Source organism: Ogataea philodendri (genome assembly GCF_020536065.1).
Source record: "Ogataea philodendri strain CBS6075 chromosome Unknown scaffold20, whole genome shotgun sequence".
Classification (NCBI taxonomy): domain Eukaryota; kingdom Fungi; phylum Ascomycota; class Pichiomycetes; order Pichiales; family Pichiaceae; genus Ogataea; species Ogataea philodendri.
Genome location: NW_025764096.1, coordinates 44,389 through 69,501, shown reverse-complemented (window position 1 = coordinate 69,501; position 25,113 = coordinate 44,389). Strand labels below are relative to the sequence as shown.

At 53.7% G+C, this 25,113-nt stretch overlaps 26 protein-coding genes across 26 annotated transcripts; 11 read left to right on the top strand and 15 right to left on the bottom strand.

The window, feature by feature from the left end:
- Window positions 1-4: 4 nt before the first annotated feature.
- OGAPHI_005353 (uncharacterized protein) lies at window positions 5-6,588 on the top strand (the record flags this gene model as incomplete). Its single annotated transcript, XM_046206528.1, has 7 exons — window positions 5-282; window positions 342-2,043; window positions 2,122-3,066; window positions 3,135-3,427; window positions 3,551-4,570; window positions 5,081-5,121; window positions 5,852-6,588. The coding sequence occupies 7 exons, from the start codon at window positions 5-7 to the stop codon at window positions 6,586-6,588; spliced, it is 5,016 nt and encodes a 1,671-aa protein (XP_046059786.1).
- Window positions 22-1,661, bottom strand: OGAPHI_005356 (uncharacterized protein; the record flags this gene model as incomplete). The annotated part of the gene is made up of 2 exons (XM_046206531.1): window positions 22-1,534; window positions 1,621-1,661. The coding sequence occupies 2 exons, from the start codon at window positions 1,659-1,661 to the stop codon at window positions 22-24; spliced, it is 1,554 nt and encodes a 517-aa protein (XP_046059789.1).
- Window positions 2,086-2,913, bottom strand: OGAPHI_005355 (uncharacterized protein; the record flags this gene model as incomplete). The annotated part of the gene is made up of 1 exon (XM_046206530.1): window positions 2,086-2,913. One exon carries the CDS (start codon window positions 2,911-2,913, stop codon window positions 2,086-2,088), a length of 828 nt encoding a protein of 275 aa, XP_046059788.1.
- On the bottom strand, window positions 4,625-4,984 carry OGAPHI_005354 (uncharacterized protein; the record flags this gene model as incomplete). The annotated part of the gene is made up of 1 exon (XM_046206529.1): window positions 4,625-4,984. The coding sequence occupies one exon, from the start codon at window positions 4,982-4,984 to the stop codon at window positions 4,625-4,627; it is 360 nt and encodes a 119-aa protein (XP_046059787.1).
- Window positions 5,077-6,834, bottom strand: OGAPHI_005352 (uncharacterized protein; the record flags this gene model as incomplete). Its single annotated transcript, XM_046206527.1, has 1 exon — window positions 5,077-6,834. One exon carries the CDS (start codon window positions 6,832-6,834, stop codon window positions 5,077-5,079), a length of 1,758 nt encoding a protein of 585 aa, XP_046059785.1.
- Window positions 6,835-7,485: 651 nt separating this feature from the next.
- OGAPHI_005351 (uncharacterized protein) lies at window positions 7,486-8,163 on the top strand (the record flags this gene model as incomplete). The annotated part of the gene is made up of 1 exon (XM_046206526.1): window positions 7,486-8,163. The coding sequence occupies one exon, from the start codon at window positions 7,486-7,488 to the stop codon at window positions 8,161-8,163; it is 678 nt and encodes a 225-aa protein (XP_046059784.1).
- A 7-nt stretch (window positions 8,164-8,170) lies between these two features.
- On the bottom strand, window positions 8,171-8,782 carry OGAPHI_005350 (uncharacterized protein; the record flags this gene model as incomplete). Its single annotated transcript, XM_046206525.1, has 1 exon — window positions 8,171-8,782. One exon carries the CDS (start codon window positions 8,780-8,782, stop codon window positions 8,171-8,173), a length of 612 nt encoding a protein of 203 aa, XP_046059783.1.
- A 948-nt stretch (window positions 8,783-9,730) lies between these two features.
- On the top strand, window positions 9,731-11,419 carry OGAPHI_005348 (uncharacterized protein; the record flags this gene model as incomplete). Its single annotated transcript, XM_046206523.1, has 1 exon — window positions 9,731-11,419. One exon carries the CDS (start codon window positions 9,731-9,733, stop codon window positions 11,417-11,419), a length of 1,689 nt encoding a protein of 562 aa, XP_046059781.1.
- On the bottom strand, window positions 10,159-11,382 carry OGAPHI_005349 (uncharacterized protein; the record flags this gene model as incomplete). The annotated part of the gene is made up of 3 exons (XM_046206524.1): window positions 10,159-10,431; window positions 10,532-11,093; window positions 11,192-11,382. 3 exons carry the CDS (start codon window positions 11,380-11,382, stop codon window positions 10,159-10,161), a joined length of 1,026 nt encoding a protein of 341 aa, XP_046059782.1.
- Window positions 11,420-11,489: 70 nt separating the features above from the next.
- Window positions 11,490-12,686, bottom strand: OGAPHI_005347 (uncharacterized protein; the record flags this gene model as incomplete). The annotated part of the gene is made up of 1 exon (XM_046206521.1): window positions 11,490-12,686. The coding sequence occupies one exon, from the start codon at window positions 12,684-12,686 to the stop codon at window positions 11,490-11,492; it is 1,197 nt and encodes a 398-aa protein (XP_046059780.1).
- Window positions 12,687-12,759: 73 nt separating this feature from the next.
- Window positions 12,760-13,218, top strand: OGAPHI_005346 (uncharacterized protein; the record flags this gene model as incomplete). The annotated part of the gene is made up of 1 exon (XM_046206520.1): window positions 12,760-13,218. The coding sequence occupies one exon, from the start codon at window positions 12,760-12,762 to the stop codon at window positions 13,216-13,218; it is 459 nt and encodes a 152-aa protein (XP_046059779.1).
- Window positions 13,219-13,254: 36 nt separating this feature from the next.
- OGAPHI_005344 (uncharacterized protein) lies at window positions 13,255-15,288 on the bottom strand (the record flags this gene model as incomplete). Its single annotated transcript, XM_046206518.1, has 1 exon — window positions 13,255-15,288. The coding sequence occupies one exon, from the start codon at window positions 15,286-15,288 to the stop codon at window positions 13,255-13,257; it is 2,034 nt and encodes a 677-aa protein (XP_046059777.1).
- On the top strand, window positions 13,463-14,785 carry OGAPHI_005345 (uncharacterized protein; the record flags this gene model as incomplete). Its single annotated transcript, XM_046206519.1, has 2 exons — window positions 13,463-13,926; window positions 14,449-14,785. 2 exons carry the CDS (start codon window positions 13,463-13,465, stop codon window positions 14,783-14,785), a joined length of 801 nt encoding a protein of 266 aa, XP_046059778.1.
- Window positions 14,888-16,267, top strand: OGAPHI_005342 (uncharacterized protein; the record flags this gene model as incomplete). The annotated part of the gene is made up of 2 exons (XM_046206516.1): window positions 14,888-15,275; window positions 15,942-16,267. The coding sequence occupies 2 exons, from the start codon at window positions 14,888-14,890 to the stop codon at window positions 16,265-16,267; spliced, it is 714 nt and encodes a 237-aa protein (XP_046059775.1).
- Window positions 15,616-16,221, bottom strand: OGAPHI_005343 (uncharacterized protein; the record flags this gene model as incomplete). Its single annotated transcript, XM_046206517.1, has 1 exon — window positions 15,616-16,221. The coding sequence occupies one exon, from the start codon at window positions 16,219-16,221 to the stop codon at window positions 15,616-15,618; it is 606 nt and encodes a 201-aa protein (XP_046059776.1).
- A 362-nt stretch (window positions 16,268-16,629) lies between the features above and the next one.
- Window positions 16,630-18,339, top strand: OGAPHI_005340 (uncharacterized protein; the record flags this gene model as incomplete). The annotated part of the gene is made up of 1 exon (XM_046206514.1): window positions 16,630-18,339. The coding sequence occupies one exon, from the start codon at window positions 16,630-16,632 to the stop codon at window positions 18,337-18,339; it is 1,710 nt and encodes a 569-aa protein (XP_046059773.1).
- OGAPHI_005341 (uncharacterized protein) lies at window positions 16,746-17,654 on the bottom strand (the record flags this gene model as incomplete). Its single annotated transcript, XM_046206515.1, has 2 exons — window positions 16,746-17,325; window positions 17,410-17,654. The coding sequence occupies 2 exons, from the start codon at window positions 17,652-17,654 to the stop codon at window positions 16,746-16,748; spliced, it is 825 nt and encodes a 274-aa protein (XP_046059774.1).
- A 68-nt stretch (window positions 18,340-18,407) lies between the features above and the next one.
- Window positions 18,408-19,535, top strand: OGAPHI_005338 (uncharacterized protein; the record flags this gene model as incomplete). Its single annotated transcript, XM_046206512.1, has 1 exon — window positions 18,408-19,535. The coding sequence occupies one exon, from the start codon at window positions 18,408-18,410 to the stop codon at window positions 19,533-19,535; it is 1,128 nt and encodes a 375-aa protein (XP_046059771.1).
- On the bottom strand, window positions 18,518-18,793 carry OGAPHI_005339 (uncharacterized protein; the record flags this gene model as incomplete). The annotated part of the gene is made up of 1 exon (XM_046206513.1): window positions 18,518-18,793. The coding sequence occupies one exon, from the start codon at window positions 18,791-18,793 to the stop codon at window positions 18,518-18,520; it is 276 nt and encodes a 91-aa protein (XP_046059772.1).
- Window positions 19,536-19,648: 113 nt separating the features above from the next.
- On the bottom strand, window positions 19,649-19,912 carry OGAPHI_005337 (uncharacterized protein; the record flags this gene model as incomplete). Its single annotated transcript, XM_046206510.1, has 1 exon — window positions 19,649-19,912. One exon carries the CDS (start codon window positions 19,910-19,912, stop codon window positions 19,649-19,651), a length of 264 nt encoding a protein of 87 aa, XP_046059770.1.
- Window positions 19,748-20,116, top strand: OGAPHI_005336 (uncharacterized protein; the record flags this gene model as incomplete). Its single annotated transcript, XM_046206509.1, has 1 exon — window positions 19,748-20,116. One exon carries the CDS (start codon window positions 19,748-19,750, stop codon window positions 20,114-20,116), a length of 369 nt encoding a protein of 122 aa, XP_046059769.1.
- A 532-nt stretch (window positions 20,117-20,648) lies between these two features.
- Window positions 20,649-21,440, bottom strand: OGAPHI_005335 (uncharacterized protein; the record flags this gene model as incomplete). Its single annotated transcript, XM_046206508.1, has 1 exon — window positions 20,649-21,440. One exon carries the CDS (start codon window positions 21,438-21,440, stop codon window positions 20,649-20,651), a length of 792 nt encoding a protein of 263 aa, XP_046059768.1.
- A 36-nt stretch (window positions 21,441-21,476) lies between these two features.
- Window positions 21,477-22,550, bottom strand: OGAPHI_005334 (uncharacterized protein; the record flags this gene model as incomplete). Its single annotated transcript, XM_046206507.1, has 1 exon — window positions 21,477-22,550. The coding sequence occupies one exon, from the start codon at window positions 22,548-22,550 to the stop codon at window positions 21,477-21,479; it is 1,074 nt and encodes a 357-aa protein (XP_046059767.1).
- Window positions 22,551-22,803: 253 nt separating this feature from the next.
- Window positions 22,804-23,448, top strand: OGAPHI_005333 (uncharacterized protein; the record flags this gene model as incomplete). Its single annotated transcript, XM_046206506.1, has 1 exon — window positions 22,804-23,448. The coding sequence occupies one exon, from the start codon at window positions 22,804-22,806 to the stop codon at window positions 23,446-23,448; it is 645 nt and encodes a 214-aa protein (XP_046059766.1).
- A 245-nt stretch (window positions 23,449-23,693) lies between these two features.
- Window positions 23,694-24,911, top strand: OGAPHI_005331 (uncharacterized protein; the record flags this gene model as incomplete). Its single annotated transcript, XM_046206504.1, has 1 exon — window positions 23,694-24,911. The coding sequence occupies one exon, from the start codon at window positions 23,694-23,696 to the stop codon at window positions 24,909-24,911; it is 1,218 nt and encodes a 405-aa protein (XP_046059764.1).
- Window positions 23,775-24,548, bottom strand: OGAPHI_005332 (uncharacterized protein; the record flags this gene model as incomplete). The annotated part of the gene is made up of 1 exon (XM_046206505.1): window positions 23,775-24,548. One exon carries the CDS (start codon window positions 24,546-24,548, stop codon window positions 23,775-23,777), a length of 774 nt encoding a protein of 257 aa, XP_046059765.1.
- Window positions 24,912-25,113: the final 202 nt, after the last annotated feature.

Below are 25,113 nucleotides of genomic sequence, written 5' to 3'. Positions count from 1 at the left end.
TTTTATGTCTCTTGGTTTCGATTATAAAGTGCTGCTATTAACGCAGGATGGCGAGGCCAACGCGGACGGGAGCACCAACGCGTCCGAGTTCGAAGAACACGTTCTTGCCGGCGTGGACTCCATCGACAAGGTGAACGAGTGGTTCGACTCCTTTGACGAAAAGGTGGCGTACCCAAACGAGGGCAATCTACAGTACGAGGTTGGCTCTGACGGACTGATCGTGGTGATTGTCAAGACCCACGAGGCGAAAACACAGGTGTTGGAATTCCTAAATTCGCAAAAGTAATATGTATACGCTTTAATAGGACTTGATTTATTTGCAAAATTGTTTTTCCCATGAGCGAGACCCCGGACGTGCTGCCATTGTACGCGAACTCGCTCAAACGCCACGACGACTCGAACTCGCCGTCGCCGCGCGTCCATGGCGACGTGGCCGCCCAGACTAGACCAGAACCCGTGGCCAATGACCCAAAACTCGACCATGGCCTTGATCCCCCTCAGAAAAACCTGCCCGTGCAAGACCGTCCCCGGTTCTTTTTGCTGGTGATGCTGTACCTGATCCAGGGAGTCCCCATCGGCCTTGCGTTCGGGGCGGTGCCGTTCCTGCTCAAATCGGGCCAACTCACCTACTCCCAAGTCGGAGTGTTCTCCTTGGCGTCGTACCCCTACTCTTTGAAACTGCTGTGGTCGCCGATCGTGGACTCGTGTTTCTTCAAGAAAATCGGCCGAAGACGGTCCTGGATCATCCCCGTGCAGACCGTTTCCGGACTCACGCTGCTGGTGCTCGGAACACTCATCGACAACGTCATGCTCAATATGAAGAAAAACCTCTACACCCTCACATACACATTCTTCTTTCTGATCCTGCTGTGTGCAACGCAGGACATTGCCGTGGACGGCTGGGCCTTGACGATCTTGTCCAAGGATGCGCTGAGTTACGCGTCCACGGCCCAGACAATCGGCCTCAACACGGGCTATTTCCTCAGTTTCACCGTGTTCCTGGCCTTCAACTCCCCGGACTTTGCCAACTCGTACCTGCGGAGCACCCCCAGTACACAGGGCGTGTTGTCGCTCGGCCAGTACATGTCGTTTTGGGGGTGGATCTACTTGCTGGTGACGGTGCTGATTGCGTTGTTCGTGCCAGAAGACCCGTTGTCGGTCGACAAACACGCTTCGCCAAAGGATATCGAGCTCGAAGAGCTCCACAGAGACGAACACACGCGGATTGCCGGATCCCAGGTCCACACGGCGTACAGCGAGCCGTCGGGCAGAGCTGCGTTGATCAGCGTGTACCAGAAGATGTGGAACGTGATCAAACTGAAGAACGTGAAACTGTTCATTTTGGTGCACCTGGTGTCCAAGATCGCATTCCAGGCCAACGAGGCAGCAACCAACCTCAAACTGCTTGATAAAGGGTTCTCCAGAGAAGACCTGGCCATCACTGTGTTGATCGACTTCCCGTTCGAGATCATCTTTGGCTACTACTCTGCCAGATGGTCCACGGGAGACGAGCCGTTGAAGCCCTGGATGTACGCTTACTTGGGCCGTGTTGTTGCGGCCGCACTGGGCCAGATCCTCGTCTGGAGCTTCCCGCAGAGCGGCCAGGTCACCAAGACGTACTTTCTGTTTGTGATTTTCCAGCACCTGCTCGGCTCGTTCATGTCGACGATCCAGTTTGTGTCGATCTGTGCGTTCCACACCAAGATCGCAGACCCGTTGATCGGTGGTACGTACATGACGACGCTGAACACGCTCTCCAATCTGGGCGGACAGTGGCCCAAGATCATTGTTCTGAGTCTGATTGACAAGCTCACGAACGCAAAGTGCCTGCCCACGAGCCCGATGCCGCAGAACCCGTTCGAGACGGCGCCGTACTACAACTGCTACACCGCGTCGCTGAAGGACGACTGTGCGGGCCACGGCGGCGTGTGCACGACGATCGCAGACGGCTACTACAACACAAACCTGCTATGCATAGTGCTCGGTATATTATTGTACTATGGATGGATCAGGAAAACCGTTTTGCATTTGCAGAGTCTCCCCGTGAGCGCGTGGAGAGTGGGGAAGTCGCTGTTGCCGGTGTGATCACTGGAACAGCCGGATAGATGCATAGATGCCGAGGTAGCTGAACGCGAGCCCGGCCAGTTTCTCGACAAAGGAGTGGAAGTGCATCGACGTGACGAACAGCATCCAGAACCAGAGCACGAGCAGCAGCGCGATGTACACGAGGGGGTAGTCCTTGAGCAGCGGCGTGGCTGTTTGCAGCGACCTGGTCTCCCAGAACCGTGCTGTCGACTGCTTGAACCTGGCCCACTCTGTTTGCAGGTCCTGCAACGAGTAGAACCGGGCACACTCGAGGATCAGCAACATCGAGCTCAACGACAAGATGAACACGTGGCCCGAGGGGTCGTGGCCGCCGTGCCAGCGGCCCTTGATGGCGCGACACTTGGCGGACGTGATGCTGCTGGAGGAATAGAGCAACTCGTCGAGATTGGAGCTCATCACTTTGAACTTGCTCGTGTCGATGGCAGCTGCGGGCGAGATCCCCGAGCACTGGCCGCCCGTGAGAATGAACACCTTGTCCATGATGGGCAGCCCGAAGAACCACTGAGAATAGAAGATCCACCACGCGGTTGCACAGACGTACTGTTTGAGCGACTGCTGGAGCGAGCTGGCGTTGGCATAGCGGGACGTTGCAGGCACGCGTGCAAGCAGCAGAAAGTACACCACGGACGTCCACAGCCAGCCTTTCTTGACGAACAGCACGTTGAAGATGTTGCGTTTGGAGGTGAAGTAGTTGGAGGTGATTTCCGTGGGCGACGCAATAGCAACCAGTTGGCCCAACAAAATGGTCAATGGGTACAATGTGGCCACGAAAGCCTGGAACTTGGAGATCTTGAGCTTGCGGGCCATGATGGCGAGCTTGGAGTCGGCCACCTCGAGATGCCGCCCCACCGGGTGCGAGTATATAGACGGAGGCATAAAGAAGAAGTAAAAATATTTATTTTCAACATGGCGGAGATTGCTGCGGAGGATCTGCCCACGCGGTGGGAGATCGAGCTGGAGGTAAGTTGATTAGTGGGGGGGAGAATTTCACTAACACGTAGTTTGTGCAGTCGTTGGCCAACCTACAGTACCTCACGTACCTGGCACAGACGGGGTATTTGGAGGACGAGAGGTTTCTGAACTACCTGCGGTACCTGGAGTACTGGCGGCGGCCCGAGTACGCGAAACAGCTTGTCTATCCAAACTGTTTGTACGTGCTGACGATGTTAAAGAGCGAACAGTTCCGCAAGGACATTGCAAAGGCTGAGCTGAGCTCGGTGTTGTACAACGACATGGTGGAGCGGTGGAAGGAGCCGTTGCGGGAACAGGCAAAGGAGTCCACCGAGGAACGGGCCCCAGAGATCAAGCAAGAGCCGGCCGAGTAAGTCAATGGCAGGTTCTTGTCCCCCCACTGTATACTACATTAATTCCACCCCCCACGGAAATTTTTCGCCACCTATCAGTAGAGAGTTCCTCCTGACATGAGTCAATTTATCGAGTTTAGCCTTTCCAAAGACCCCATCTACGACCACTGCTTCTCACAGGACCGCAAGACCGTTGCGATCTCGCGGCAGAACGACGTCGAGATCTACGACCTTTCTGTTGCCGGCAAGCCCCGTCTGGTGACCGTGCTCAAGCACCACGACAAGGCCGTCACTGCGCTGGATATCAGCACGGACGGCAAGATTGTCACCTGTTCGCAGGATAGAAACGCTTTGGTGTGGGAACCAACACCGTCCGGCGAGTACAAGCCCACATTGGTGCTGCTGCGTATCAACAGGGCAGCCACCAGCGTGAAATGGAGTCCTTCCGGAACAAAGTTTGCGGTGGGGTCTTCAGCCCGCGTGGTGGCGGTGTGCTACTTTGAGGTGGAGAACGACTGGTGGATCTCGAAACACATCAAGAAACCGCTCAAGTCGACCATTTTGTCGCTGGACTGGCACGAGAACAGCGTGCTGCTGGCGTGCGGGTCCACAGACGGCCATGTGCGGGTTTTCTCCACGTTCATCAAGAGCATTGACGCGAAGCCGCCCTCCACCGTGTGGGGGGAAAGACTGCCGTTCCAAACCCTGTGTCTGGACTACAACGTGGGCTCGTGGGTGCACGACGTCAAGTTCGACCCGTCGTTCTCGTTTCTGGCCGCAGTCGGCAACGACTCCAGTCTGTACGTGGTGTACCCGGGCCCGGGCGAGCAGGAGGTTGCGGGCGTTTTCAAGGCCACCACGTCGTACCTGCCGTTCAAAACGGTGCTTTTCGCGTCGCCTAGCAAGGTGATTGCTGCGGGCCACGACTGCCACCCGATTGTGTTCGAAGGCGGCCCGAACGGCTGGCAACAAACGTCTGCGATCGACGACCCGGCCACCAAGAAAACCGCCGCCAGCGAAAGCCAGTCGGCACTCAACATGTTCCGGCAGCTCGACCTGAAAGGCTCCAGCGACGCGAAAAGCGGCCACCTGGCAACCGTCCACCAAAACACCATCAACGTGCTGCGGCCGTTCCAGCAAAACGGCACCGACGTGCTACGGTTCAGCTCGTGCGGAAACGACGGCAAGGTCGTCATTTTTGATACATAGAAAAGCTATATGGTGTCGTCCTGAATACTAGTAGTCAACTCGTTTGTAGGGCCCAGGTTGCTGGAATTGTTCACCACCACTTGGTACACGCTGGACTTGAACAGCGTGGAGATCACAGAGACCTTTGTTTCGAGCTCGCGCAGCTCCTCAAGCAGGCTGTCTTTCGGGGACGCTCCGCGCGCGAGCCCGTTGGACGTGGAGTCCACCTCCTTGTTGAGGGTGACGATATCGTTTTTCAGCTGGATCAAATTGAGCGCGAGGTTCTGGTACTGCTTGAGCGTCTCGATCTCGAGCGGCGACAGCTCGGACGCGTACGTGTCGTAATCCATGGACACGAGCTCCTGTGCGACTGGATGGTCCGACATGTTAAAAAATAGGAAAAACAGCACAGCCGAAGAATTTTAAATATGGGTGGGTGTGTTTTTTTGGTAGCTACTTTTATTCGTACGTACTCTGCCTAGGTCACCTCCTGCAGCTCGCGCTCCGCCACCTTGTCGTCGGCGTACTCGATCTGCTCCGGCTGGTCCTTCATGGCCACGTCGATGTCTCCCGCGTGCGCGTTGCCCTGGCCAGACGGGTTGTAGTGGATTCTGTTGATCTCGGAGTGGTCTGGAGCCAGCTGCGCGCCACGTCTGCCGATCAGGTACCACGGCAGCGAGAACAGCTCCTCCATGCTCTCCAAGGACCGGCCCGTCACCTCAGGAATGAAGAACCATGAGAACATCAGTCCCAGGACACACACACCCATGAAAAAGTAGAAGGCCCCCGCGTTGGTGAGCGAAATCAGCATCGATGGCACAGCCTTGGAATTGCCGTACTGGTTGGCAAAGTGGAACGCCATCACCACGGCAGTACCGAGCGATCTAACCCGCAGCGGCAGCACCTCCGAGTTGAACAGGTACTGGATCGAGTTCCAGCCCATAACCCACCCAATACCGTTGAAGAAAATGGAAGCAAGGGCACCCTGGCCCGCACGCAGCTGCGATGGGGTCAGGTGGGGGTCGTCGTCAGCGGCCTGTGGAACGATCGACATGTAGATAGCAAAATACAGCGACGAGATCAGCTGGATCGTGATTCCGCCGTAGAGAGACCGCTTTCTGCCAATGAAGTCAATCAGGAAGAAAGCACTTAAATAAGCGGCGGTGAACTTCACCACACCCAAACAGGCAGTCATCATGAGTTTGTCGGTCTGCTTCTTCTTGCCCACCATGGCAAACAGCTCTGGTGCGTAGATGGTGATGGCATTGGACCCACTCCATTGGCCCAAGATCTGGATCATGATGCACGTGATCATTCTAATGCGGATGCTTCTCACCGTGGCCAGCGACTTGAGGTTGTTCCAGAACGAGGAGCCGTTGATGGCGTCCCGCTCCACCTGCAGCTGGTCGTTGATGTCGGCGATCTCCGACAGAATGTACGGGTGGTCTGGCTCAAGGTGTCTGAGCTTGCTAAAGTTGATCTGTGCCTGTTCGATGCGGCCCTTTTTGATGAGCCATCTTGGCGACTCGATGCAGAAGATGAAGGAGAGAATAAATATGGTGCCGGCAAGAACGATCTTGATGGACGTTGGGTACACCCACTGGTTGCGGCCTGTTTGGTGGAGCGCTGTGCCGTAGTTGGCGAAATAGGCCAGCATGATACCGAAATACACCGCACCGGCGAAAATGTTGTTGCACGTTCCTCTGATGGCTTTTGGAGCACACTCGGAAATGTAGCACGGTCCACAAACAACAGTGGTACCGATACACAAACCTTCAATCAACCGGCCAGCGTACAACTGGCCCACTTTGTGGCTGGTGATCTGGATAATTGCAGCAATGGCCCAAACAAAACATCCCAGCTGCATCGTTCTGATTCTTCCCAAACTCTCTGCAGCATAAATAGAAAAAAGAGCTCCTCCGATGGAACCCAACTGAACCATCGACGTGATGTTGGATTTCAGGTTGGCGAGCTGGTCGGCGGTCTTTGATGGGTCTTTCAGGCCAAACTCTTTGATAAAATCCAGCTGTGCAACGGTTCCGGCGATGTTTCCCTCGTCGTACCCCCTGGCACACCCCAGGATTCCGAAAACAAGAATCGAAAGATACAGCGTTCTGTTGTAGATCTGCGGTGGCGCATCGTCTTTGTTGAAAGTGAGCGATTTGGGCCACCAGCCAGAGGACTTGTTGACAGCCTCAACTTTGGAGTTTGTGTCTGAATGGATGGACTCAGACATTTTGATAAAGAAGAATATCCCGATTTCTTTCGAATATATACCCTTCCAGATCTCCGCGTGTTTGGTGTTGGGTCTTTTGCTACCCCACTGACTAACCTGTTCGCTTTGGGAACAAGCTACGGGGTAACAATAGGGCTGCGTGCTACACCCAAGAGCCGAACAATAGCGGCCGAAAAATTTGCCGTTCTCCGCATGACCCCCCTCCATATCTTGCGGGAGGTTGCAAACACGTTTAGCGTACCTTGCACGATGGGTTGGTCCGATTTCACACATACATGCCCGATCCTTTACGGAGAGGAGTAACTACAGCCAGCGGAAGGCTGCTCCAGCTTCTCCGCTTTTTCGAACTCTTAAGACCCCGTACATCTCCTATCTATTTACCCGGCAACACACACTGGGCAACGCTTTGTAAATCCAAGGTCACGCATTGGACCTATGACGAAACTCGTTTTCCAATCCCACTGCAATTTTTTCCTATCGAACCAATCCCACTAAAACAGTCACGTGACCCGGAAAATATGTAGTTTGTGGCTTCTGTGAGGTCACGCGACCACCGGTCACATGACTACCTCGCACCCCCTTGCCTGTCATTTTCCCGCGGGCCCGAAACGGATGAATTACAACGGTATCCGATCAAAAAAAAATCTAGACATGTTTGATGATATATCGTTACAAGAGGACGATCTGGAGACGCTCGACCGCAAGCCCGTCGCAGTGGACCCGGACGAAATCAACCACTATGTGGACATAGCCAACTTCAAGCTGCATCGGTACCTCGACCGCCACAACGACAAGTTTAAGGACTTTTGGAAGCTCGACGAGATACCCGAGAAAAACAACTTCTTCTACCACCACTTCCCAAAGGTGGCGACGAACCACGACAACGAGCACCATGTGTCGAATTTCGGCATATTCATGGGCCATTTTTACCTGGGGAGATGGCTCCCCGACACGATTCAAAAGCTTTTATTTCCGTTAGAGCCTGTGGAGCGGAAACTGACCGCGAAAACGATGCCCACCATTGCTGAATGCCGCCTTTGCGAGCGCCTGAAAGGCCATTCGGTATGGACGCGAACGGGCGAGTGGTTCTGCGTCGACGACACGGCAAAATTGTCCCGCTCGGACGAGCTAGGACAAGCTTTTTTCCCCACATATAACGATTTTTGCAAATGGCGGAAAACCTATGGCCAACGTCTGGAACAGATGGAAAAACGCGCGTACGACACGCAGAACGTCGCGGCCGTGGAGCAGGAGCTCCTGCGCCTGGAAAAAATGTGTTACGAAACCAAACTAGACCCTGCCAGTGTTCTCGCGGTGAAACGACGCTGAGCAGGGCTCATTCTTCTTCTTCTCTCACCTGGATAGGTTTTTTCAATGGATTGGCTTTTAGATGGTAGTGTTGTTTTCGTCTTTCTTCAAACAGCTTGTGTTTCTGTTCAGGAGTCAGTTCTTCTTGTTCTTCTTGTTCTTTCTCCTCTGGCTGGTTTTCTTGTTCCTGGGCCACAACTTCGATTCTGTCGTCGTTTTTCAACGGTGCGTCGTCGCCGGCACCTTCTCCAAGATCGAAATCGTCCAGATGGTCCTCGTCCTCGTTGTCTGTGCGGTAGTAGTCGTTGTTGGGATCAAATCCGCCCTCATACGGAGTCTTTGGCTCGTCTATCTTCATGGTGGCAGACTTCTCCTGCTCGTTGATCAATATGTTCTTCTCGTCCCATTGCAGATGCTCCAGACTTCCCGAGTGCGACTGGCGGCGTTTCTGCTCCTGAATCTGGGACCTGATGATGTCGCCCTTGGACGACGAGTCTCGGAACAGCTTTGAGTTGAGCAGCGTGTTCTCGATCACCTTTTGTCTGTCGAATTCCTGCACGTCGGGAGTGCCCGCGTCGGGCGTCTCAACAGGAGTTTCCTCCTCGTGGGGGGCGTTCTTCAGTATACCGCGTGGAGACATGGCTAAATATATATCGCAAACCAATTTTGGCGGGGTAGAGATGTGTAGGGGGGGACGGTTTCTGGTGTAAGGATGTGTACCGACTGACTGATCGGAGATTGCAAGTGCAGGCTTTGTTTACTTAGCTAAGCATTTGTCAGACGAAAAGTCATGCAATTCGCTCAGTTCCGAAAGGTGCCGAGCCGTTTGGTATTTTTGGGGCTGTTTGTTCGGAATTAATGCAGGTCTAATGTGAAAAAAAAATTCGGGAACCTTCCAAAAGTGTCAAACGGTCTACAATCTGGCCGATTGCAAGAATAGAGCCCCTGACATGGACCCAATGAGTGCTCGGATGGACTTTCTGACAACGCAGGTCGGTGTAGGCTGTTATTGTGTACCCGTCCGAGACTTTTATGGGCGCCAATCGAGCCATTTTGCGGCTTCCTAACGTCCCGAGAAAAGTACCTTGTGTAGTGCACGTACCGGCTCCAAGACCCTCTTGAAAGTGATCGTCCCACTGTAACATCTCCACCACCGACATAAAACCGGCTCAAACCCCGATCGTTTGTCAATCATCATCCACAACAGTCCTTGTTCCGCAAAGACTGTTCTTCCCGACCTCCTGTCAAATAATCTCCTACTTCCACTAAACTCCGGACTTGGTTACGGACTCACTAGTTTTGTCTGCAACCTCCGACTCTCCTGATTCAAAGCAACTACGCTTTCCCCCAAATTAGTCACTTCTATTAAAGGAAACTACGCGTACTCCCCTTGTTCTCGGGATTCATAAAAAGGGTTCGGCTCACAGTTCTGCAATTATAGCCCGATTATCTCCTGAGCGAATATACCCTACAGGACAATTTAAATAGGCTTTTTCCCACTTGTCAAAGCCGCTTACTTGCTTGCACCATGAAACTCAATCGGCTTTTGTTACCAGCGGCCCTGCTTGTTTCCCAAACAGTGGCGGCCATGGATATGGATTCTCACACCCACGGCGACATGACTAATACACAGCCCGTGAACGTTTCCGAGCTGGTCCCAGTGCCCCATGAGGTCCACCACATGCACGGTGTGCCTATCCTCGAGACAGAGCTCACTCCGGCAGAAAGACTCTTCTGGGAGGCCTACAACACAACTTCCTACTTTACTATCGATACTCCTCACAAGACCAACTTGTACATTCACCTTGCTCTTATTTATCTCGCATACGTTGTGATGTACCCGCTTGCGCTTGCCGTCAAAGACACAAAGATGTTTTTCCCTGCTCTCGTTGTACAGTCGGGCGTGGTTCTAGTGTCCATTGCAAACTACTCCATCTTCATCACCACGGCTCCCGACTTGTATCCTAACAATGCATACACGAAAATGACCTCTGGTCTGGCCATCATGGTCCTCATTCACGTTGCCAGTGCGTTTGTGTACACGGCCAAAAAATGGCTCGAGGGTCCTTCCAACACCAACCATATGCCATTGCCGGGAAAAGACATCCCCTTGTCCCCAATGGACGGATACGCTTCTCCTTCCAACACCTTGTATGATCCAGAGGACCACATGCAACGTCTCAGTGACGACTCGTTCGACCTCGAAAGCACACCAGGCACCCCGCACGCAATGGAGTTCGCTTCGGCAGAGCCGCAAAGATACAACAGGCTTCTTTCGAAAATCTTCAGCTACCGCATTGTCGCAGAGCTAGTTTCTGTTTTCGGGGTGGTCTGCACCTTTAATTACCATTTCCTCAACTGGGGAATGCTGTGCTACTTTTTAATTTACGCTCCAACAGGAGTTGCAGTTTTGAGCTGCATTGGAATGAACGAGCATGTTTTCAACTTGCTGGCCCATTTCATCAAGGGAGGCGTCTTCTTCAGCATGGGAATCGTCTCTCTTGCCAGATATTGCGGAGGTTGGCCCAAGATGGGCTGGGCTTGGAACAAGTCTTACATTTCGCCAATGGAAAAGCCAACTTCCTTCTTGTACAAGATTCAACCTAAAAAAGGTATGGTTACGATGGAGATGCTCGAGAGTTCTTTGATCTTGTTTTACGGATGCACCAACATCTTCATGGAGCACCTGGCATCGCCGGGCGGTGAATGGACCGCCAAGGATCTGCAGCATGTTTCGATCGCATTCTTGTATCTTGGGGCTGGACTTTGTGGAGTTATTGCAGAGAACAAGATGGCCGACTGGAGACTGGAGAAGTTCAACACCGAGTTTGGTGCAGACTTTGAGGTTGACGGCTACCGTCCTGCGCACGTGACTCCCGGTTTCAGTCCTAATCCGTTCCCAGCGTTCACCATTTTCTGGACCGGACTGTTGATGTCCCAACATCAACAGGCTTCCGAGCTGTCGACACAGGTTCACGTGCAATGGGGCTCGTTACTGACGTACGGCTCGCTTGTGAGACTTGCCACGTTCGCACTCATGATGTTCTACCCGCAGAAATCGTTCAATCCAACCAAGCCGTTCACAGAGCTCATCACCTCGTTCTGTCTGCTGTGTGGAGGATTGGTTTTCATGGAGAGCACCGATCCTGTCATTACTGCGCTGGAATACAGAGGAATGACTCCGATGTTCACCTTGAACGTGAGCGTTGGCGTGGTTGCACTTGTGATGGCGTGGATCATGGTTGTGTTTTCTGTCAGAGACCGGTACAGATACTGAACAGCTGCTTCTACTAATTAATCGTGCTATGATATATGATAATGAAAAATTATTGATTTTGAGACATGGTCTATCTTCGAGGCCCGCCGCCGCGTCTGGCCTGTTCTGGTGCTTTGAACGGCACCTTGAGCGAGGCGATCTTGTAGTTGGCGGCAATGGCCTTTGGAACGCCCAGTTTCTCGCACTGTGCTGCGGTAGCGTTCTTTAAAACACAGCCCAACGACCGGAACAACGCAGCCAATCTGGACGGTTTCAGCGACAGTTCCTGTGCCAGCGGCGAGATCTCCACCTGGTACTCGTCCAGCTTCAGAATCAGCGCCAACAAGTAGCACAGGATCTTGTCCTCGCAACGCGGGTCGATCAGGTAGTTTCTGTTGTTTTTGCGCAAAATGGTGAAATTTTTCAGCACCAGGTCCACAAGCACCACGGGCGGCTGGTTGAGCGACTCGATCAGCTGGTCTTTGGAGTGGATCCGGCGGTTCGCGTACAGACCCATCAGCAACGACACGTAGTACACGATCTGCAGCTTGAGTTTGCGGTCCGGGGTGTCTTTGGAGATGGCCGCTAGCTTACGTAGCAAGTAGCGCGAGTTGGAGTATGGTAGCAGGTCCAGTTTGTCCTTTGGCTCTGTTTGGTCGTTCTGCAGACTCTCGACACGGATACTGGCGAGTTCCTTGGCGGAAATGATGTTTTCCAGCGGGTAGATATCGTCCACAGAGGTGGCTTCCACATCGAACTGCGGAATCACCCTGGTCTCGTTCAGATCGTCCTGCATCTGTGCGCTGGTTGGCAGTTTGGAGGTGTTGATCTTGATCGAGTCGACGATGTCTGATTGTTTTGTTTCCAGCTTCGACGAGTCGATTCTGTTCTTCTCCATGTCCAGAATGGCCTTCTTGGCCTTTTTCGTTCCAAAGGCCTCGCCCAATGCGTTTCTTTGGATGTTGCGCTGGACGTCCTGCTGTTTGATGCGCGGGATGCTGAGTTTCCGTTTCGACGTGATGCGCGACGCCACGAGCGGCGCCTTCACCAGCTCGACGGTTTTTTTTGCCGGGTCGTACACCCCGATAAAGTACTGCTGGTCGTCTGCCACCGTTTGTCCGTCGTACTGCAAGGTGTCTGTCTCGCCGTGCACCAGGTACGAGTCCTTGTGGCGGAACAGGTCGAACGAGGCCGACGCCGGGATCTCCACGCCGTTGAAAAACGAGCTCACAACAACAGAGTCTGTCGCATCCGCGGTTTTCACGTCAACTTCCACAGACCGGTCCATGCTTCTAGTTTGAAAATATTTCTGATTAAATTTTTCATAAAATTTTCTGCACAGCCGTGGAAATTACACTGGCATGGAATCTTTCTACAGAGTGCTAGGGGTCGAGGAATCGGCGTCTACCGACGAGATCAAGGACGCGTACAGGCGGCGATTGCTTGCCTCGCACCCGGACAAGACGGGCACCGCGATCGAGGGCGACGAGATCGCCCGTATCACTGCCGCGTACCGAACGCTCGTGGACACCGCCAAACGACACATTTACGACCAGGACCGCAAAACAGAGCTGTCGCGACTCGGGATTGCCAACGGCGGCGGCCTGGAGGTGTACTCGCTCGACGAGTTTGACATGGACCCGCACAAAGACCTCTGGACGAAAAGCTGTCCGCGGTGCACCTCGCCGCACGGATTCGAGCTCTCGGAAACAGACCTCGACAAGGGCACCTCCACCGGTCCTGGCATGTACGAGCTGATTGTCCAGTGCTCGAGCTGCAGTCTGTGGCTGATTGTCAAGTACGAAGAGGCCCAGGACTGAGTCCTGGACGCAAATTAATACAATATATACATCGCTCTAATTCTGCTGCTCCGCGCGCACGATGGCCAGCATGGCCTTGCCCACGCTCTCGAGGTCGGTCAGCAGGGCAACGTGGCCCTTGTGCGAGTTGAACTTGCCCACGAGCGGGAACCCGCGGTTCTCGGGGAACACCCATTTCTGGTTGGTGACTCCGTCGCCTGGACCGTAGAAGAAATGGTAGTACTTGCCCTGCTTGACCTCGTCGATGCCGTCCACGAGCGAGTACCGCACGGATGGTACCGTGTTGCCGTACACGACGGCCATGGGCGGGTATTCGAGCGACTCGTCGTACTCCAACGAGTCCAGAAACTCCGTCGTGCGCTTCAACGTCCGACACAGGTACTTGTACGCTTCCTCGAACGAAATGGCAAACTTGGTCTGCTGTTTCACGTGCAACGGCACAGGCTGGCCGGCCTCCTGGGCCAGGCGGATCGAGCTCACGATCGGACTCAGGTTGTACTCGATCCAGTTCTTGGGGTCGAAGAAGTCCACGTTGTACAACTCGCCGGTGTTTTTGTCCTTGAACAGCTCGCCGTTGCGTGGCATGAATACAAACGACGACCGCATCATGAAGTTGACCTCCGAGGTGAGCAGGTCCTTGCACAGCAGAATGTGGTCTGCGAACCGCAGCGGGCCCATGATATTGGCACACGGAGCAGGCGTCCCCACGTAGATGATCCCGCGCACGAGCGACGGGTCCTTGATCATGGCCGAGTGCGACACAAGCCCGCCCATCGAGTGTGCGATGATCAGCGCTCCTTTCTTGCTGCGCGCCTTGATCTGTTTCAACAGCTCGTGCAATTGCGCGGCCGGGATGTCCAGCGACAACCGCCAGTCGTACCCGAAGTTGTGCAGTTTGATCTTCGGGTTGGCCTCCAAGGTGGTGAGCAGTTTCTTGCAAATGTCCACCGGGCCGATGTGCGACAGTATGCCATCCGCATAGATCTTCTCCTCGGCGTTGAGCTCGTCCTCGTCGTTCGGACCAAGCAACAGATCGATCTTCTTGATGTTGAGCCCGGCCTTGAGCACAGGAATCCACGCACGCCGTTTCGTGACCGAGTCCCGCAAAATGCTGCCCCGGTAGCCACCAAGCACAATAACGTCGCCTTCGAACTCCTCAAAGATGCGCAAATAGTCCGGAAGCAACGTGTTCACCGGCAGCTTTGCGGCCGGCCGCAGCGACTTGATCAGCGCGTCGATCTTGTTATCCTGGAGTTTCGTCACGTCCTCAAATAGCAGGGCCTCCTCGAGCGTCGAGATCGACTCCTGTCGCGACAGTTTGGCCCTGATTTCCTCGCGTTGGAGCTCCTTCTCGTCAGATTCTTCCTTCAGCCGCCCTGCACTCAGCACAGACCGCAGCGACGACAGCCGGCTCTGTTTGGACGGCCCGTTCGAGCCAAACGGCAACGAGAACGAAAAGATCTTCTGTGTCGAGAAACTCTCACCCGGTGTCTCGTCGTTGTCCAGATCGTCGGAATCCACGCCGGCCGGGTTGCCTCCGATGATGGACGACTCCACGTCTGTTTGAACATTTGAGTGGCGGCGGATCGGAAACGCAGCGTCGTCGTCGTCTGCTACCAATTGCTCGGGACCATGGTCTCTGTCGTACTCGTCGTCGTCGTAGTCGCCGATGTCGGCGGAATTGGTGCTGGCGGAGTCGTCGTCGCTGATGTTGAGGTTTCTGATCGCAGAAGTCGGCGACAGCAGCGCATCTACCGACTTCTTGACTCTGTCGGTCAGGTTGTCGGAGAACGTTTCGACGGACCGGGTGGTGGACTCGAGCGCCCGCGACGCTGGCGACGCCAACGACAGCTCGTCACCAAGCCGGCCCGACGTTTTCTTGAAAATGCTGATGGGAGACGGCCCGCGCTTCATAGCATGTGGAATTGCCATGGTGAGCGACCGGGGGCTGGGCACCTCATCCTTGGGCTGTTTGTCCTGCTCATCGCCCCCACCGCCGTCCTCAGCGGGCTCCGTCAGAATTGGCGGAGAACTGCTCGATCGCGACTTGCGATTGAGTAAAAGCCGCATTTGTGTTACTTAAAGGAGAAACAAAGGTTAGCAAAAAAATTATTTTTAATCAACACTAACAAGCCTACAACGTTGGTCAACGTTGTGGATTTGTTTACCCGATGCACAACTTAAGTTTCCTCAGAATTCACGTGTTCAGGAGATGTGTCTCTGTGCAGAGAAAAAACCACGCCGAATACCCAGCCGGGAAGCGCAGTCTGCTCACGCAAGTCCAACTGCTTTTCTTGGCGACAGATGATTCTCATCGTGTCCTATTCGCACACTCGTAATCTAATCAAAACACTACTTGTTATACTATACGTCTGGAAACATCCACCGGGTCCGTGTTCAGGTGCTTGACGAGGCACCGTTGCCAAACAGTCCCAACGGAGGGTTGGTCACACTGGTGTCGCCCGTGCTGATCAACTTGCCCTGGAGCTGCATGATGTAGTCCCGGAGCCGCGAGATCTCCTGGTTCAGACTCTCGATGGTCTTCTCGCAGTCTCTGTGCGCGGTGAGTTTTTTTTCCAGCTCCTCGATATGGTCTTTTCTTCTCTGTCTGAAGGCCTTCTGTGCAGCTCTGTTCTGAGCCGCGCGCTTTGTGGTGTTGAGCGGCTTGCCGTGGTGGAAGATCGAGCCGTCCTTGCCCTGGAGCCCTGGACCAGCGTCTGGAGTCCCCGTGCGCGAGTTTGGAGCAACAGCGTTCGGAGGAGCAGGTAAGCCACTATTGGCGTCCACCTTGCCGTCAGAACCGGCAAACTGCCCGTTGTACGACGAAGAACCCCCGTTGGAGCCGCCTGCCACGCCGCCTGGCCCGCCCCGACCACTGTTCACCGCAATAGCCGCGGCTGCCGCAGCAACCTCGTCCTCAAATTGGCCCTCCGGGCTCTGTGTCTTGATGATCTTCTGGAAAGATGGGTCGATGCTTCCCAAATTGCCGCCGTTCTCGCTCATCGCTGTGAGGTTAGTGCCCGTGTCTGGTGATTACGTTATTCTTTGAGTAAGCCCGTTGCGAAGCTCAATGCTAGCACTCTGCGCAATGAACAACAACCACGCCCAAAAAACAACAATCGCCTCCCCGCAAATACTCACTTTGTTCGCTTGGTTGTTCCCAAATGTGTCTTAAAGCGTTACCCGTATCAACCTGCTCCGTTGTGGTGCTGGTTACCTAAACAAAAATCCTGGAAAAGTTCAACACCTCCAAGTTGCTGATGTAATTCCTTAACCGTACTTTTTTTTTTTTCTCTTTGGAGCAGCACCTCCTTTTCTGGCAATCGTCTCCTCCCCCCGTGTACGGATGTGGGGAAAAAGCCCTACTAGCTACGATACACAAGAGAAAATATTATTAAGTTTGAGTTAGTCATGGGTCTTGATCCGTTGAGTGAACCACCCCGGGCGGCTCCCGACGAGACGAATCTGGGTGCAGGCAAGTTCAAGCCGCAGTCGGCCAACGGTCTGTTCAAGAAGATATCGTCTATTCAGTCGGAGCCGTCGCCTGGTATAGGTATTTCTAATCGCACCAATTCGTTCGGCAGCAAGTCTGTGGGGCTGGAAAAGGGGATCAAGACGCTTGGATTGTCGCGCAAGTCGCCCGCCACGGCGAACATCTGGTCCAGCACGTCCAGTCCCAACGGGTCGCACGTGTGGAATAAGTCCACCTCGCAACGGGAATCGCCAGTGATATTCCCGCAGGAGTCGCGCACGCTTTCTGAGGGGGCCGCTTTTGCGGGCCGTGGCTCGTTCCCCGACGAGGTGTCCAGCCGACTGTGGAACGACCTGAGCAACGAGATCTCCAGCGCAATGTTCGAGACAAGCTCGATGGATACGTCGCGCAGCTCGTTCAGCTCGTCGCAGCCTCCCTGGCACGACCCCAACGCACAGGTCTCGCCCGTGCTGTGGGCCAGCACCGGATCCATCGACGAGACGCCTGTGTCGCACCGCATGTCGCGGTTTTTCCCGAGCCCTGCCATTGACCAGCGCAAAGACTTCAACGGCAACTCCAGCGGCGAGGTCAGGGCACATTCAACCGGGTTCCCGGCCTCTCCGTTGACGTTGAGCCTGTTTAGCTCGGAGGTGGGCGCCAACACGCCGTCCGGGTCGCAATTGGCACAGGTTTCGAACGTCAACCGCACACAAAGCTACGTGGACCCGCTTTTTGACGGGTTCTCTTTGGGGAACCTGCCTCCGTCGCCAATCGACCTGCAAACACCCAAGCTACACAGCAAAGAAGAACAAATAACCACAGAACTTGTCACCCGCAAGTTTTCCGAGGACTCTGGCCCAGAGCCCGTGGCAGACGAGGTGTCGTTGCCACAGCCACCAGCCAAACGGACATTCTCCAAACCAGACTCGCACGCTAAGGTCATCAAGTACATCCGCACCATCATCACCAGACAGCCCACACAATACATGGTGTACGTGGCCTCGCTCCCGTACGACACGCCGCACGCGCAGTGTCTGGCCTTGATCAACCAGGCTTTCAAGGACTACGCAGACATCACCAACCTGCAACAGGACACCAACGCCAAGCTGTCCAAGATTTCTCCCGAGAACGACCTGTTCATCCGGTTCAAGATCGTAGTGAAGCTGTTTAACGAGCAGAAACTGCCGTTCAAGTCGCGCAGGTTCACCAACGAGTCCACGGGACGGGACTCCAAGATGCTGTTGTTTTTCGACTGCTCGTCCTCGTCGCCAAACGGCGACCTGACCCAGACGGGAGCAACCAGTTCTGCCAAACGACAGGAGATCTCGACCTATCCGGAAGGCTTTTCGTCCACGTTCCACCGTCGCGGAGTGAACAACTTTATGTTTGTGCGAGAATTACAAAGCAAGATGATCACCAACAAGTCGCGGGGGTCGTCCAACTTCCAAGAGTCGGCCGAGTTCCGGCTGTCTTTGCCGATCGAGGAGCTTGACCTCAGACCGGCAGACGACCAGGATAGATACGACGACGAGTACAAGAAGCCCAAGCGCTCGTACGTGGTCAACATCGACGTTCGTGAGCTCGAGAACAAGCCCGCGTTCAAGGACACCCGCAAGTTTGCGCGGCCAGGCCGTTCGCGCGACAAGTAATGCTACTTGATCTATTTCGTGGCTGTGTAAAGAAAATTTAAGCATTTAAAATTAAACCTCTTGTTGCCATGGTTGATCTCGGGGAGCTGCTGCATGGCAACTACTCGATCTACCAGCTCGAGCCTGGCGGGTTTCAAACAAGCTCGGGCGAAATTGTCAATACGACGCATTTGTCGCTCTATTTTGCCAACGTTTCTGATTTGGAAGGACTCCACAAGTATTTGCAGTCTAACGGACAATTCTTCAGTGATACAATTCTGCCGTCCACAAGAGACAGTTTCATGGACTCGGTGCTGATTATCAACTTTGTGATGTGCTCGGTGGCGGTGGCATCGTGGTTGCTGTTCATATTGGCGATTCTGGCCTCCGGACGACGGCCGTGGTACTTGCACCTCACCACGTTTGTTCCGGCCGTGTTTGCGACGCTGGCTCTAGTGCGATTGAGCGATATCATGCAGAACCAGTTCGAGAACTGCTACCAGGACCAGGCCGAGGTGGTAACCAAGCTGTTCAACCAACTGTACGCCCAGATCCCGTTCTGCGTGATCCGGTTCATGATATGCTACAACTGGTACTATGTCTGTGAGCGAATGGTGCTGGAGTTCAGCACCCGGACTAGTTCCAACGGCGGCAAGCTGTATCGCGTGCTGCTGGTGACAAACATCGCGAACGCGCTGCTGATGACGGCTGCAGTGGCCTTCAACTCGGTGCACTATTTCCTGATTGCAGAGCAGATGCAGAAGTTCAAGATTTGGATCAACCTTGTTGCGCTGGTGCTGACGTGCATCGTTTACGTGTACATCTGGAGTGTGGCGACGCTATTCTGGATGTTCCGGGTCGATTTCGACTTCAAGCTGCAAACGGTGGCATGGCTAATCATCACGGTTATCAGTTTCTGGCTCAGCACGGCGCTTCAAATTGTGCGTTTTGTCAAAGTGAAACGCGACCCCAAGTGGCTGTTGCCGCTAAACCTGTTTTTCGAACTGCTGGCGATCCACCTTATCGTGGAGTTCATCACCAGCCTCGAGAACTATAACCACCAAACAGAGTCTCGCAATATCGTCGGGCGAGAGACCGTGGCTGTGCAGCAGAAAGAGAGCTCGGGCCCAGCAACAGAAAGCGACGCACTCGAGTTTGACGTCGATAGCGATGCGGTTTCCTCTTTGGGCGAAAGTCGCCTAGTCCACGAGAGATAGCGAAATTTTTCCCTGGCAATCGCAGGCAATCGCGCGGAATTTTGTCATGATTGGCGCGCACCGCCACCCGCGAAGCCACGGCACATTTCGGAATTGCCACAGTTGTTATCTTATCATTTGGATGCCGATCGAGATTGCCCGATTGAGTACAAAGCGTTCGTATATATCTTTGTTTGGGTCCGCTCAGGAGAAGTTCTCGCAATCTTTTCAGGATGATGGAATGCAGAGGTGCTCAGCTGGCGGAGTACGATCTGTTCAACACGAGCATCAAGGACCTGGAGAAGATCTTCAACTTCCGCATCCAGCTCTTTGAGGCCCCAACAACTCACACCAACGAGCTGGACTCGGACTTGAGTTTGTGGTTTGAGCGAGTCCATGCAAAGGGCAGACTACAACACCAACAGCAGCAAGACTGTAAGCGACGCAAGTTGCTCGACACAAGTGCAACCAGCACGTTTCTGGACGATTTTGAACTATTCAGGTACCGCGACGAAATTAAAGAACTGCGCGAAGAAGTGATAGCCAGCCATTATCAGCTCTACATTGGTAAACAGCGTGTGCGAAATACGCTGAATGCATAAATAGTATTAATTTACTCTATAAACGACAGCTATTTGTACGAATCTCGATTCATCAGAGTCATTAAATCAGTATTTTGGTTGCGTTCAACGGGCCGAGACCCTCTTACAGTGTGAATATCGTGCTCATCATAGAATCGAGACGGTAGTTAGAAATCAGTTCCTACTGAAATGGTTCCCAGCTACCAATGTTCGTCAGATATCTTCGACCTCTCAACAGTTCCCAAAAAGCCCGCGCCCCGATTTTGTACACTTGGAACGCAGCTACACCGCGAGATGTGGCTTTTTGGTACTAGTCTGTCCGCCCGGTCGGTGGATCATCATCGAACTTTAGAAAATTTCGATGGGTAAATGGTCAACCACTTGTGGCTCATACAAGGCTGAAACTTAACGAGATGCGATTGTCAACACTGGCGTTCGGCCTTCAGGCGGAACAATTGGTCAATGCAAATAATCACCGCCGTCAATTGGTTCTCCATTTTCCCATAAAAATTTTCATCAAGTTTTTTTTCACATTTATTTTTCATTTAAGCCGCTATTTATCTGGTGCAGGGGTGTCTTGATCAAGACCGTTCGCCTTGTCAAACAGCTGCTGGAGATTGTACTTGCTGCGTGAGTTGTAGGAGGCAAAGTCCACCACGCTGATGCCGATGTTGTTCTTGAAACAGAAAATGTTGATCATTTTGTCCGGGGTTCTATAGTTGAGACGATGGTCTGGAAGCTGCTGTGCAATGAGTTCGTTGAACTTTTCGCGGTCAATGATGCTGAAGTTGCGTTTGATCAGGTTGATCGAGTACGACTCGCCGTTGTCGAAATGGCCCGCAAACGCTTTCTCGGCCATCTTGACAAACTCCGTCTCTGTAGCGTTGCACGAGTAGTCGATCGGAGTCAGTTTCTGCAGAAACCGCGTGTTCTTTGCCTTTGACTCGTAGAGCTCGTCGCACACACGCGCCACAAACAAGGACGGCACAATTGGCTTTCTGGTCTTGATGAAGATCAGCGAGTCGCAGTTGATATTCATTTCCTTGACAAACTCCTTCATCTTGGCGTCCTGGTTGGTTTTGTTGAGCTCTGCCAGCTCGCGCTTGATGGAGTCCTCGATGGACTCTTCCTTGTGGTCCTCGTCGGCCGAGTCGGTGGCTTCTTGCTGATCCACCGGGAAATACTCTCTCCATCGATCATTAAGCAGCTGTTTCAGCTCCTTGGCACCGGCGCCCTCCTTGTGGCGGTTGCACGACGCGTAGATGCCGACCTGTCCCGGCTCCACCAGAACGCCTGTCTTGAATCGCTTCGCCTGCCCGCCGCCAGAGTGTGCTCTCTTCCCCATGGAAAATATTTTATTATCAATATTTAATATCGGAGCTTATTTTTTTTCCTGCTGCTCCAGCTGGCGCTCGTGCTCGCTCTTCCAGCCCTTGCGTCGCTGTCTTTCCTCGTACGCGGCTCTGTTCTTCAGCACGCGGCTCGCGATGTCCTCGGTCGAGATGTGGTCGTACTCGTGGCGACCCAGGTTCTCGTACAATCCCAGCTGCTTTACGTCGTCGTACGGGTCGTCGTGCTCGGACGTGGGGCCGTGGAAAACTTTGGCCACGGGCACGTCGAACGAGGCCAGAAACGCCGCCGTGGGCTTGTACGGCGCCCCAAGCACAATGCCGTCGATGTACGCGCTCTGCAGCACACACAACGACCGCTCAAACAGGTTCATGATCGGATAGTTCAGGCCCTTGTGTCTGTTCACGTCGTCGTCGCTGTTGACTCCAACAAGAACAACCGCGTTCTCACGCACAGCCCGCTCCTTCAGCGTCTTGAGCGCAACAATGTGGCCCGGGTTGAACAGATCGAACCCGCCGTCGATGTAGTAGATGTTTTTGGACGCAAACCGGCCACCACTTGGCTCCACCAGCTCGTGCAACTTGCTGGTGTCCTCCGTATACACGTACACGGCCACGCCCGGGTTCTTGCCGTCCTCGCACGTGGCGTACGCCCGGTACCGCTGCACGGCGTCCGGCAACAGCAGCTCGTGCGACGCCTCTCCCGCAGCGTACTCGTCCCAGTGACGGGAGCTGATCGGGGCCAGATGGTGGTTCTTCGAGTACAGCAGCATGCGGCCCACCAGGTCGGTCGTGGAGATGTTGGGCGTGCGCTTCACCACAATGAACCGGCCCAGCTCCTTCATCGTCTTGTAGCAGTCCTCGCCGTTCGCGTCGGTCGTGATGTCGTCGCCGTGGACCACGTATTTGCACCGGTACGAGTCCATAACTTGCGGGTCTGTCACGTACGGCGCACCCGGCACCGACTGCGTGGCCCAACGGCACCCGTCCACGGCGGCCAGACGCTCCTTCAGCGTCATCACAACCGGCCCCTTGTTCTCCAAAATGTCCTCGTCGCTGTGCACCCCGACAAAAAGCTCGTCTCCGTGCTGCCGGGCCTGCAACATGGCGCCCGCGTGGCCTGGAGTTAGTGTCACGTGCGCGCGTACTTACCATGGTGGGCGAAATCGAAGCACCCGTCGATCCAAATCCGGGTCTCTAGTAGTGGGTTGGACATCTGTTCGAAAAAATCAATACCGGGCTGTGCATTTATAAATAGGAGTAGCAAGTGCTAACTAGGTTGTTGGTTATAGTTTTGCACTCCAACAGAACAGGAAACCGCTCCGGGAGATTCGGAATTTGTATGGCTAACAGCGCAGCATGTCGGGCATAGAAAACACGCTACAGACGGTGCAGAACCAGCTGGAGTCGATTCCGTTCTACGACGACTTCATGGACAAGTGGAACGAGTTTGCCGGCGACAAGGTCAAGACGAAAGACCCGTACGTGGAGACGATGCCGGACGGGTCGACGCGCAAGCTGAAGTTGCCCGAAAACGCTAGTAAGGAGGAAAAAAAGGCCTGGAAACGGATCCAGCGAAGAGCCTGGATCGACGACAAGTGTTTCCTGGGGTGCTATCCCGTGGACTGCGGGATTGGGTTGGGCCCGATCGTGGTGTGCCTGCCGGGAATTGGGCCGATTCTGATGTTTGCCGTGCACGCGAGACTGATCCACATGGCCAGTCACGTGTTCGACATTGACCCGACAACGTACTCGAAAATGCAGGCCAACATTCTGTTTGACTTTCTTATCTCGCTGCCGCCGCTGATCGGGTCGTTTTTTGCGTGGATGAACGGCTGTTCCACCAGAAACGCTGCTCTGGTGCACACTCGCGCGCGCAAGCTGCTGATTGCCCGTGAGCAGCAGCAGCAGCAGCAGCAGCACCACGCCCCAGACAACTACCAGAACAGACCCGTGCCCGCTCCACCGCCTCCGCCAGCCGCCAAACGGCCCATTTGGTACTGACACCAAACCTCGGCCCCCACATCCAACTGGCTACCACGTCTGGATTTTTCCAGAAATATTCTCCTCAGACACGACTCGAAGTGAAAAAATACAAATTTTCTAAATTTTGTCTATAGTTGTTGAAATATCAGATTTTTCTTGATAAAGGGCAATATCTGCACTGATCCACTGGAAGTTTCAGTATTATCCGTTGAAAGTCGACTACTCTATAAACCCAGTCCAGATCAACACTAAGTTCTGCTAATATGGTGAAAGATACCAAGCTATACGACATTCTCGGAGTGTCCCCTGACGCCACCGACTCGCAGCTGAAAAAGGCGTACCGTTTAGGAGCCTTGAAATACCACCCAGATAAAAACCCGTCTCCAGAGGCTGCCGAGACGTTCAAGGAAATGTCTGCGGCATACGAGATCTTGAGCGATCCAGATAAGAGAGACACTTACGACCAGTTTGGTGAGGAGGGCCTCACCGGAGGAGGACCTGGAGGAATGGGAGGCATGAACGGAGCAGACATTTTCAGTCAGTTCTTTGGTGGATTTGGTGGCTTTGGCGGCCAGAGAGGCCCTTCGGGACCACAAAGGGGCAAAGATATCAAGCACACCATCTCCTGCACTTTGGAGGAGTTGTACAAAGGAAAGACCACAAAGTTGGCTTTGAACAAGACCGTGCTTTGTGCTACCTGTAAAGGTAAAGGTGGAAAGGACGTGAAGAAGTGTTCTTCCTGTGACGGTATGGGAATGAAGTTCGTCACCAGACAAATGGGTCCTATGATCCAGAGATTCCAAACCACTTGTGAGGTTTGTAACGGAGAAGGAGACATCATCTCTCCAAAGGACAGATGTCAGACCTGTAAGGGTAAGAAGGTCGTTAACGAGAGAAAGATCCTGGAGGTTCACATCGATCCAGGAATGCAGGCTGGTCAAAGAGTCGTTTTCTCTGGAGAAGGTGACCAACAGCCAGACATCATTCCTGGTGACGTTATTTTCGTGATTGACGAGAAGAAACATCCATTGTTCAGAAGACAAGGCCAAGACCTGTTCTATGACGCCAAGATCGATCTTCTCACCGCTCTTGCTGGCGGAGAATTTGCAATCAAGCATCTGAGCGGCGATTATCTCAAAGTGGAGATCATTCCTGGCGAGGTGATTTCTCCAGGAACCGTTAAGGTGCTTGAAGGAAAAGGTATGCCTGTGCAGAGACACGGCGGAAACGGTAACCTGTTCATCAATTTCGAGGTTGTGTTCCCACCAAAGGGCTTTGCTACAGAGGAACAGCTCGCTGCTTTGGGCAAGGTGTTGCCTGCCAGACCTGCTCTCGATATTCCAAAGAACGCTTCTGTGGACGACTCTTGTGTTCTGGCCGACGTGGACCCATTGAAACACGGCCAGCGCCAACGCGGAGGTCTGGACGAGGACGAGGATGACGAGGACGGCCAGCCGGGCGTCCAGTGTGCTCAGCAGTGAATAATATTAGATCGCTTTTATAGGAAAGTTGTTGCCGTAAAAAGCACGGTCGATCGACCTGGAAAAAGGTCGATCCGGTTGTACCTAATTTTAAAATTTTTAGTGTTTGTGGGTTGCCCTTTTGGGTGGTGGAAGCCAAATCTTGCAGGTATCCTATAATAGAAACTTAGGGCACCAGGAATGTTATAAGAGCGACCCGGTT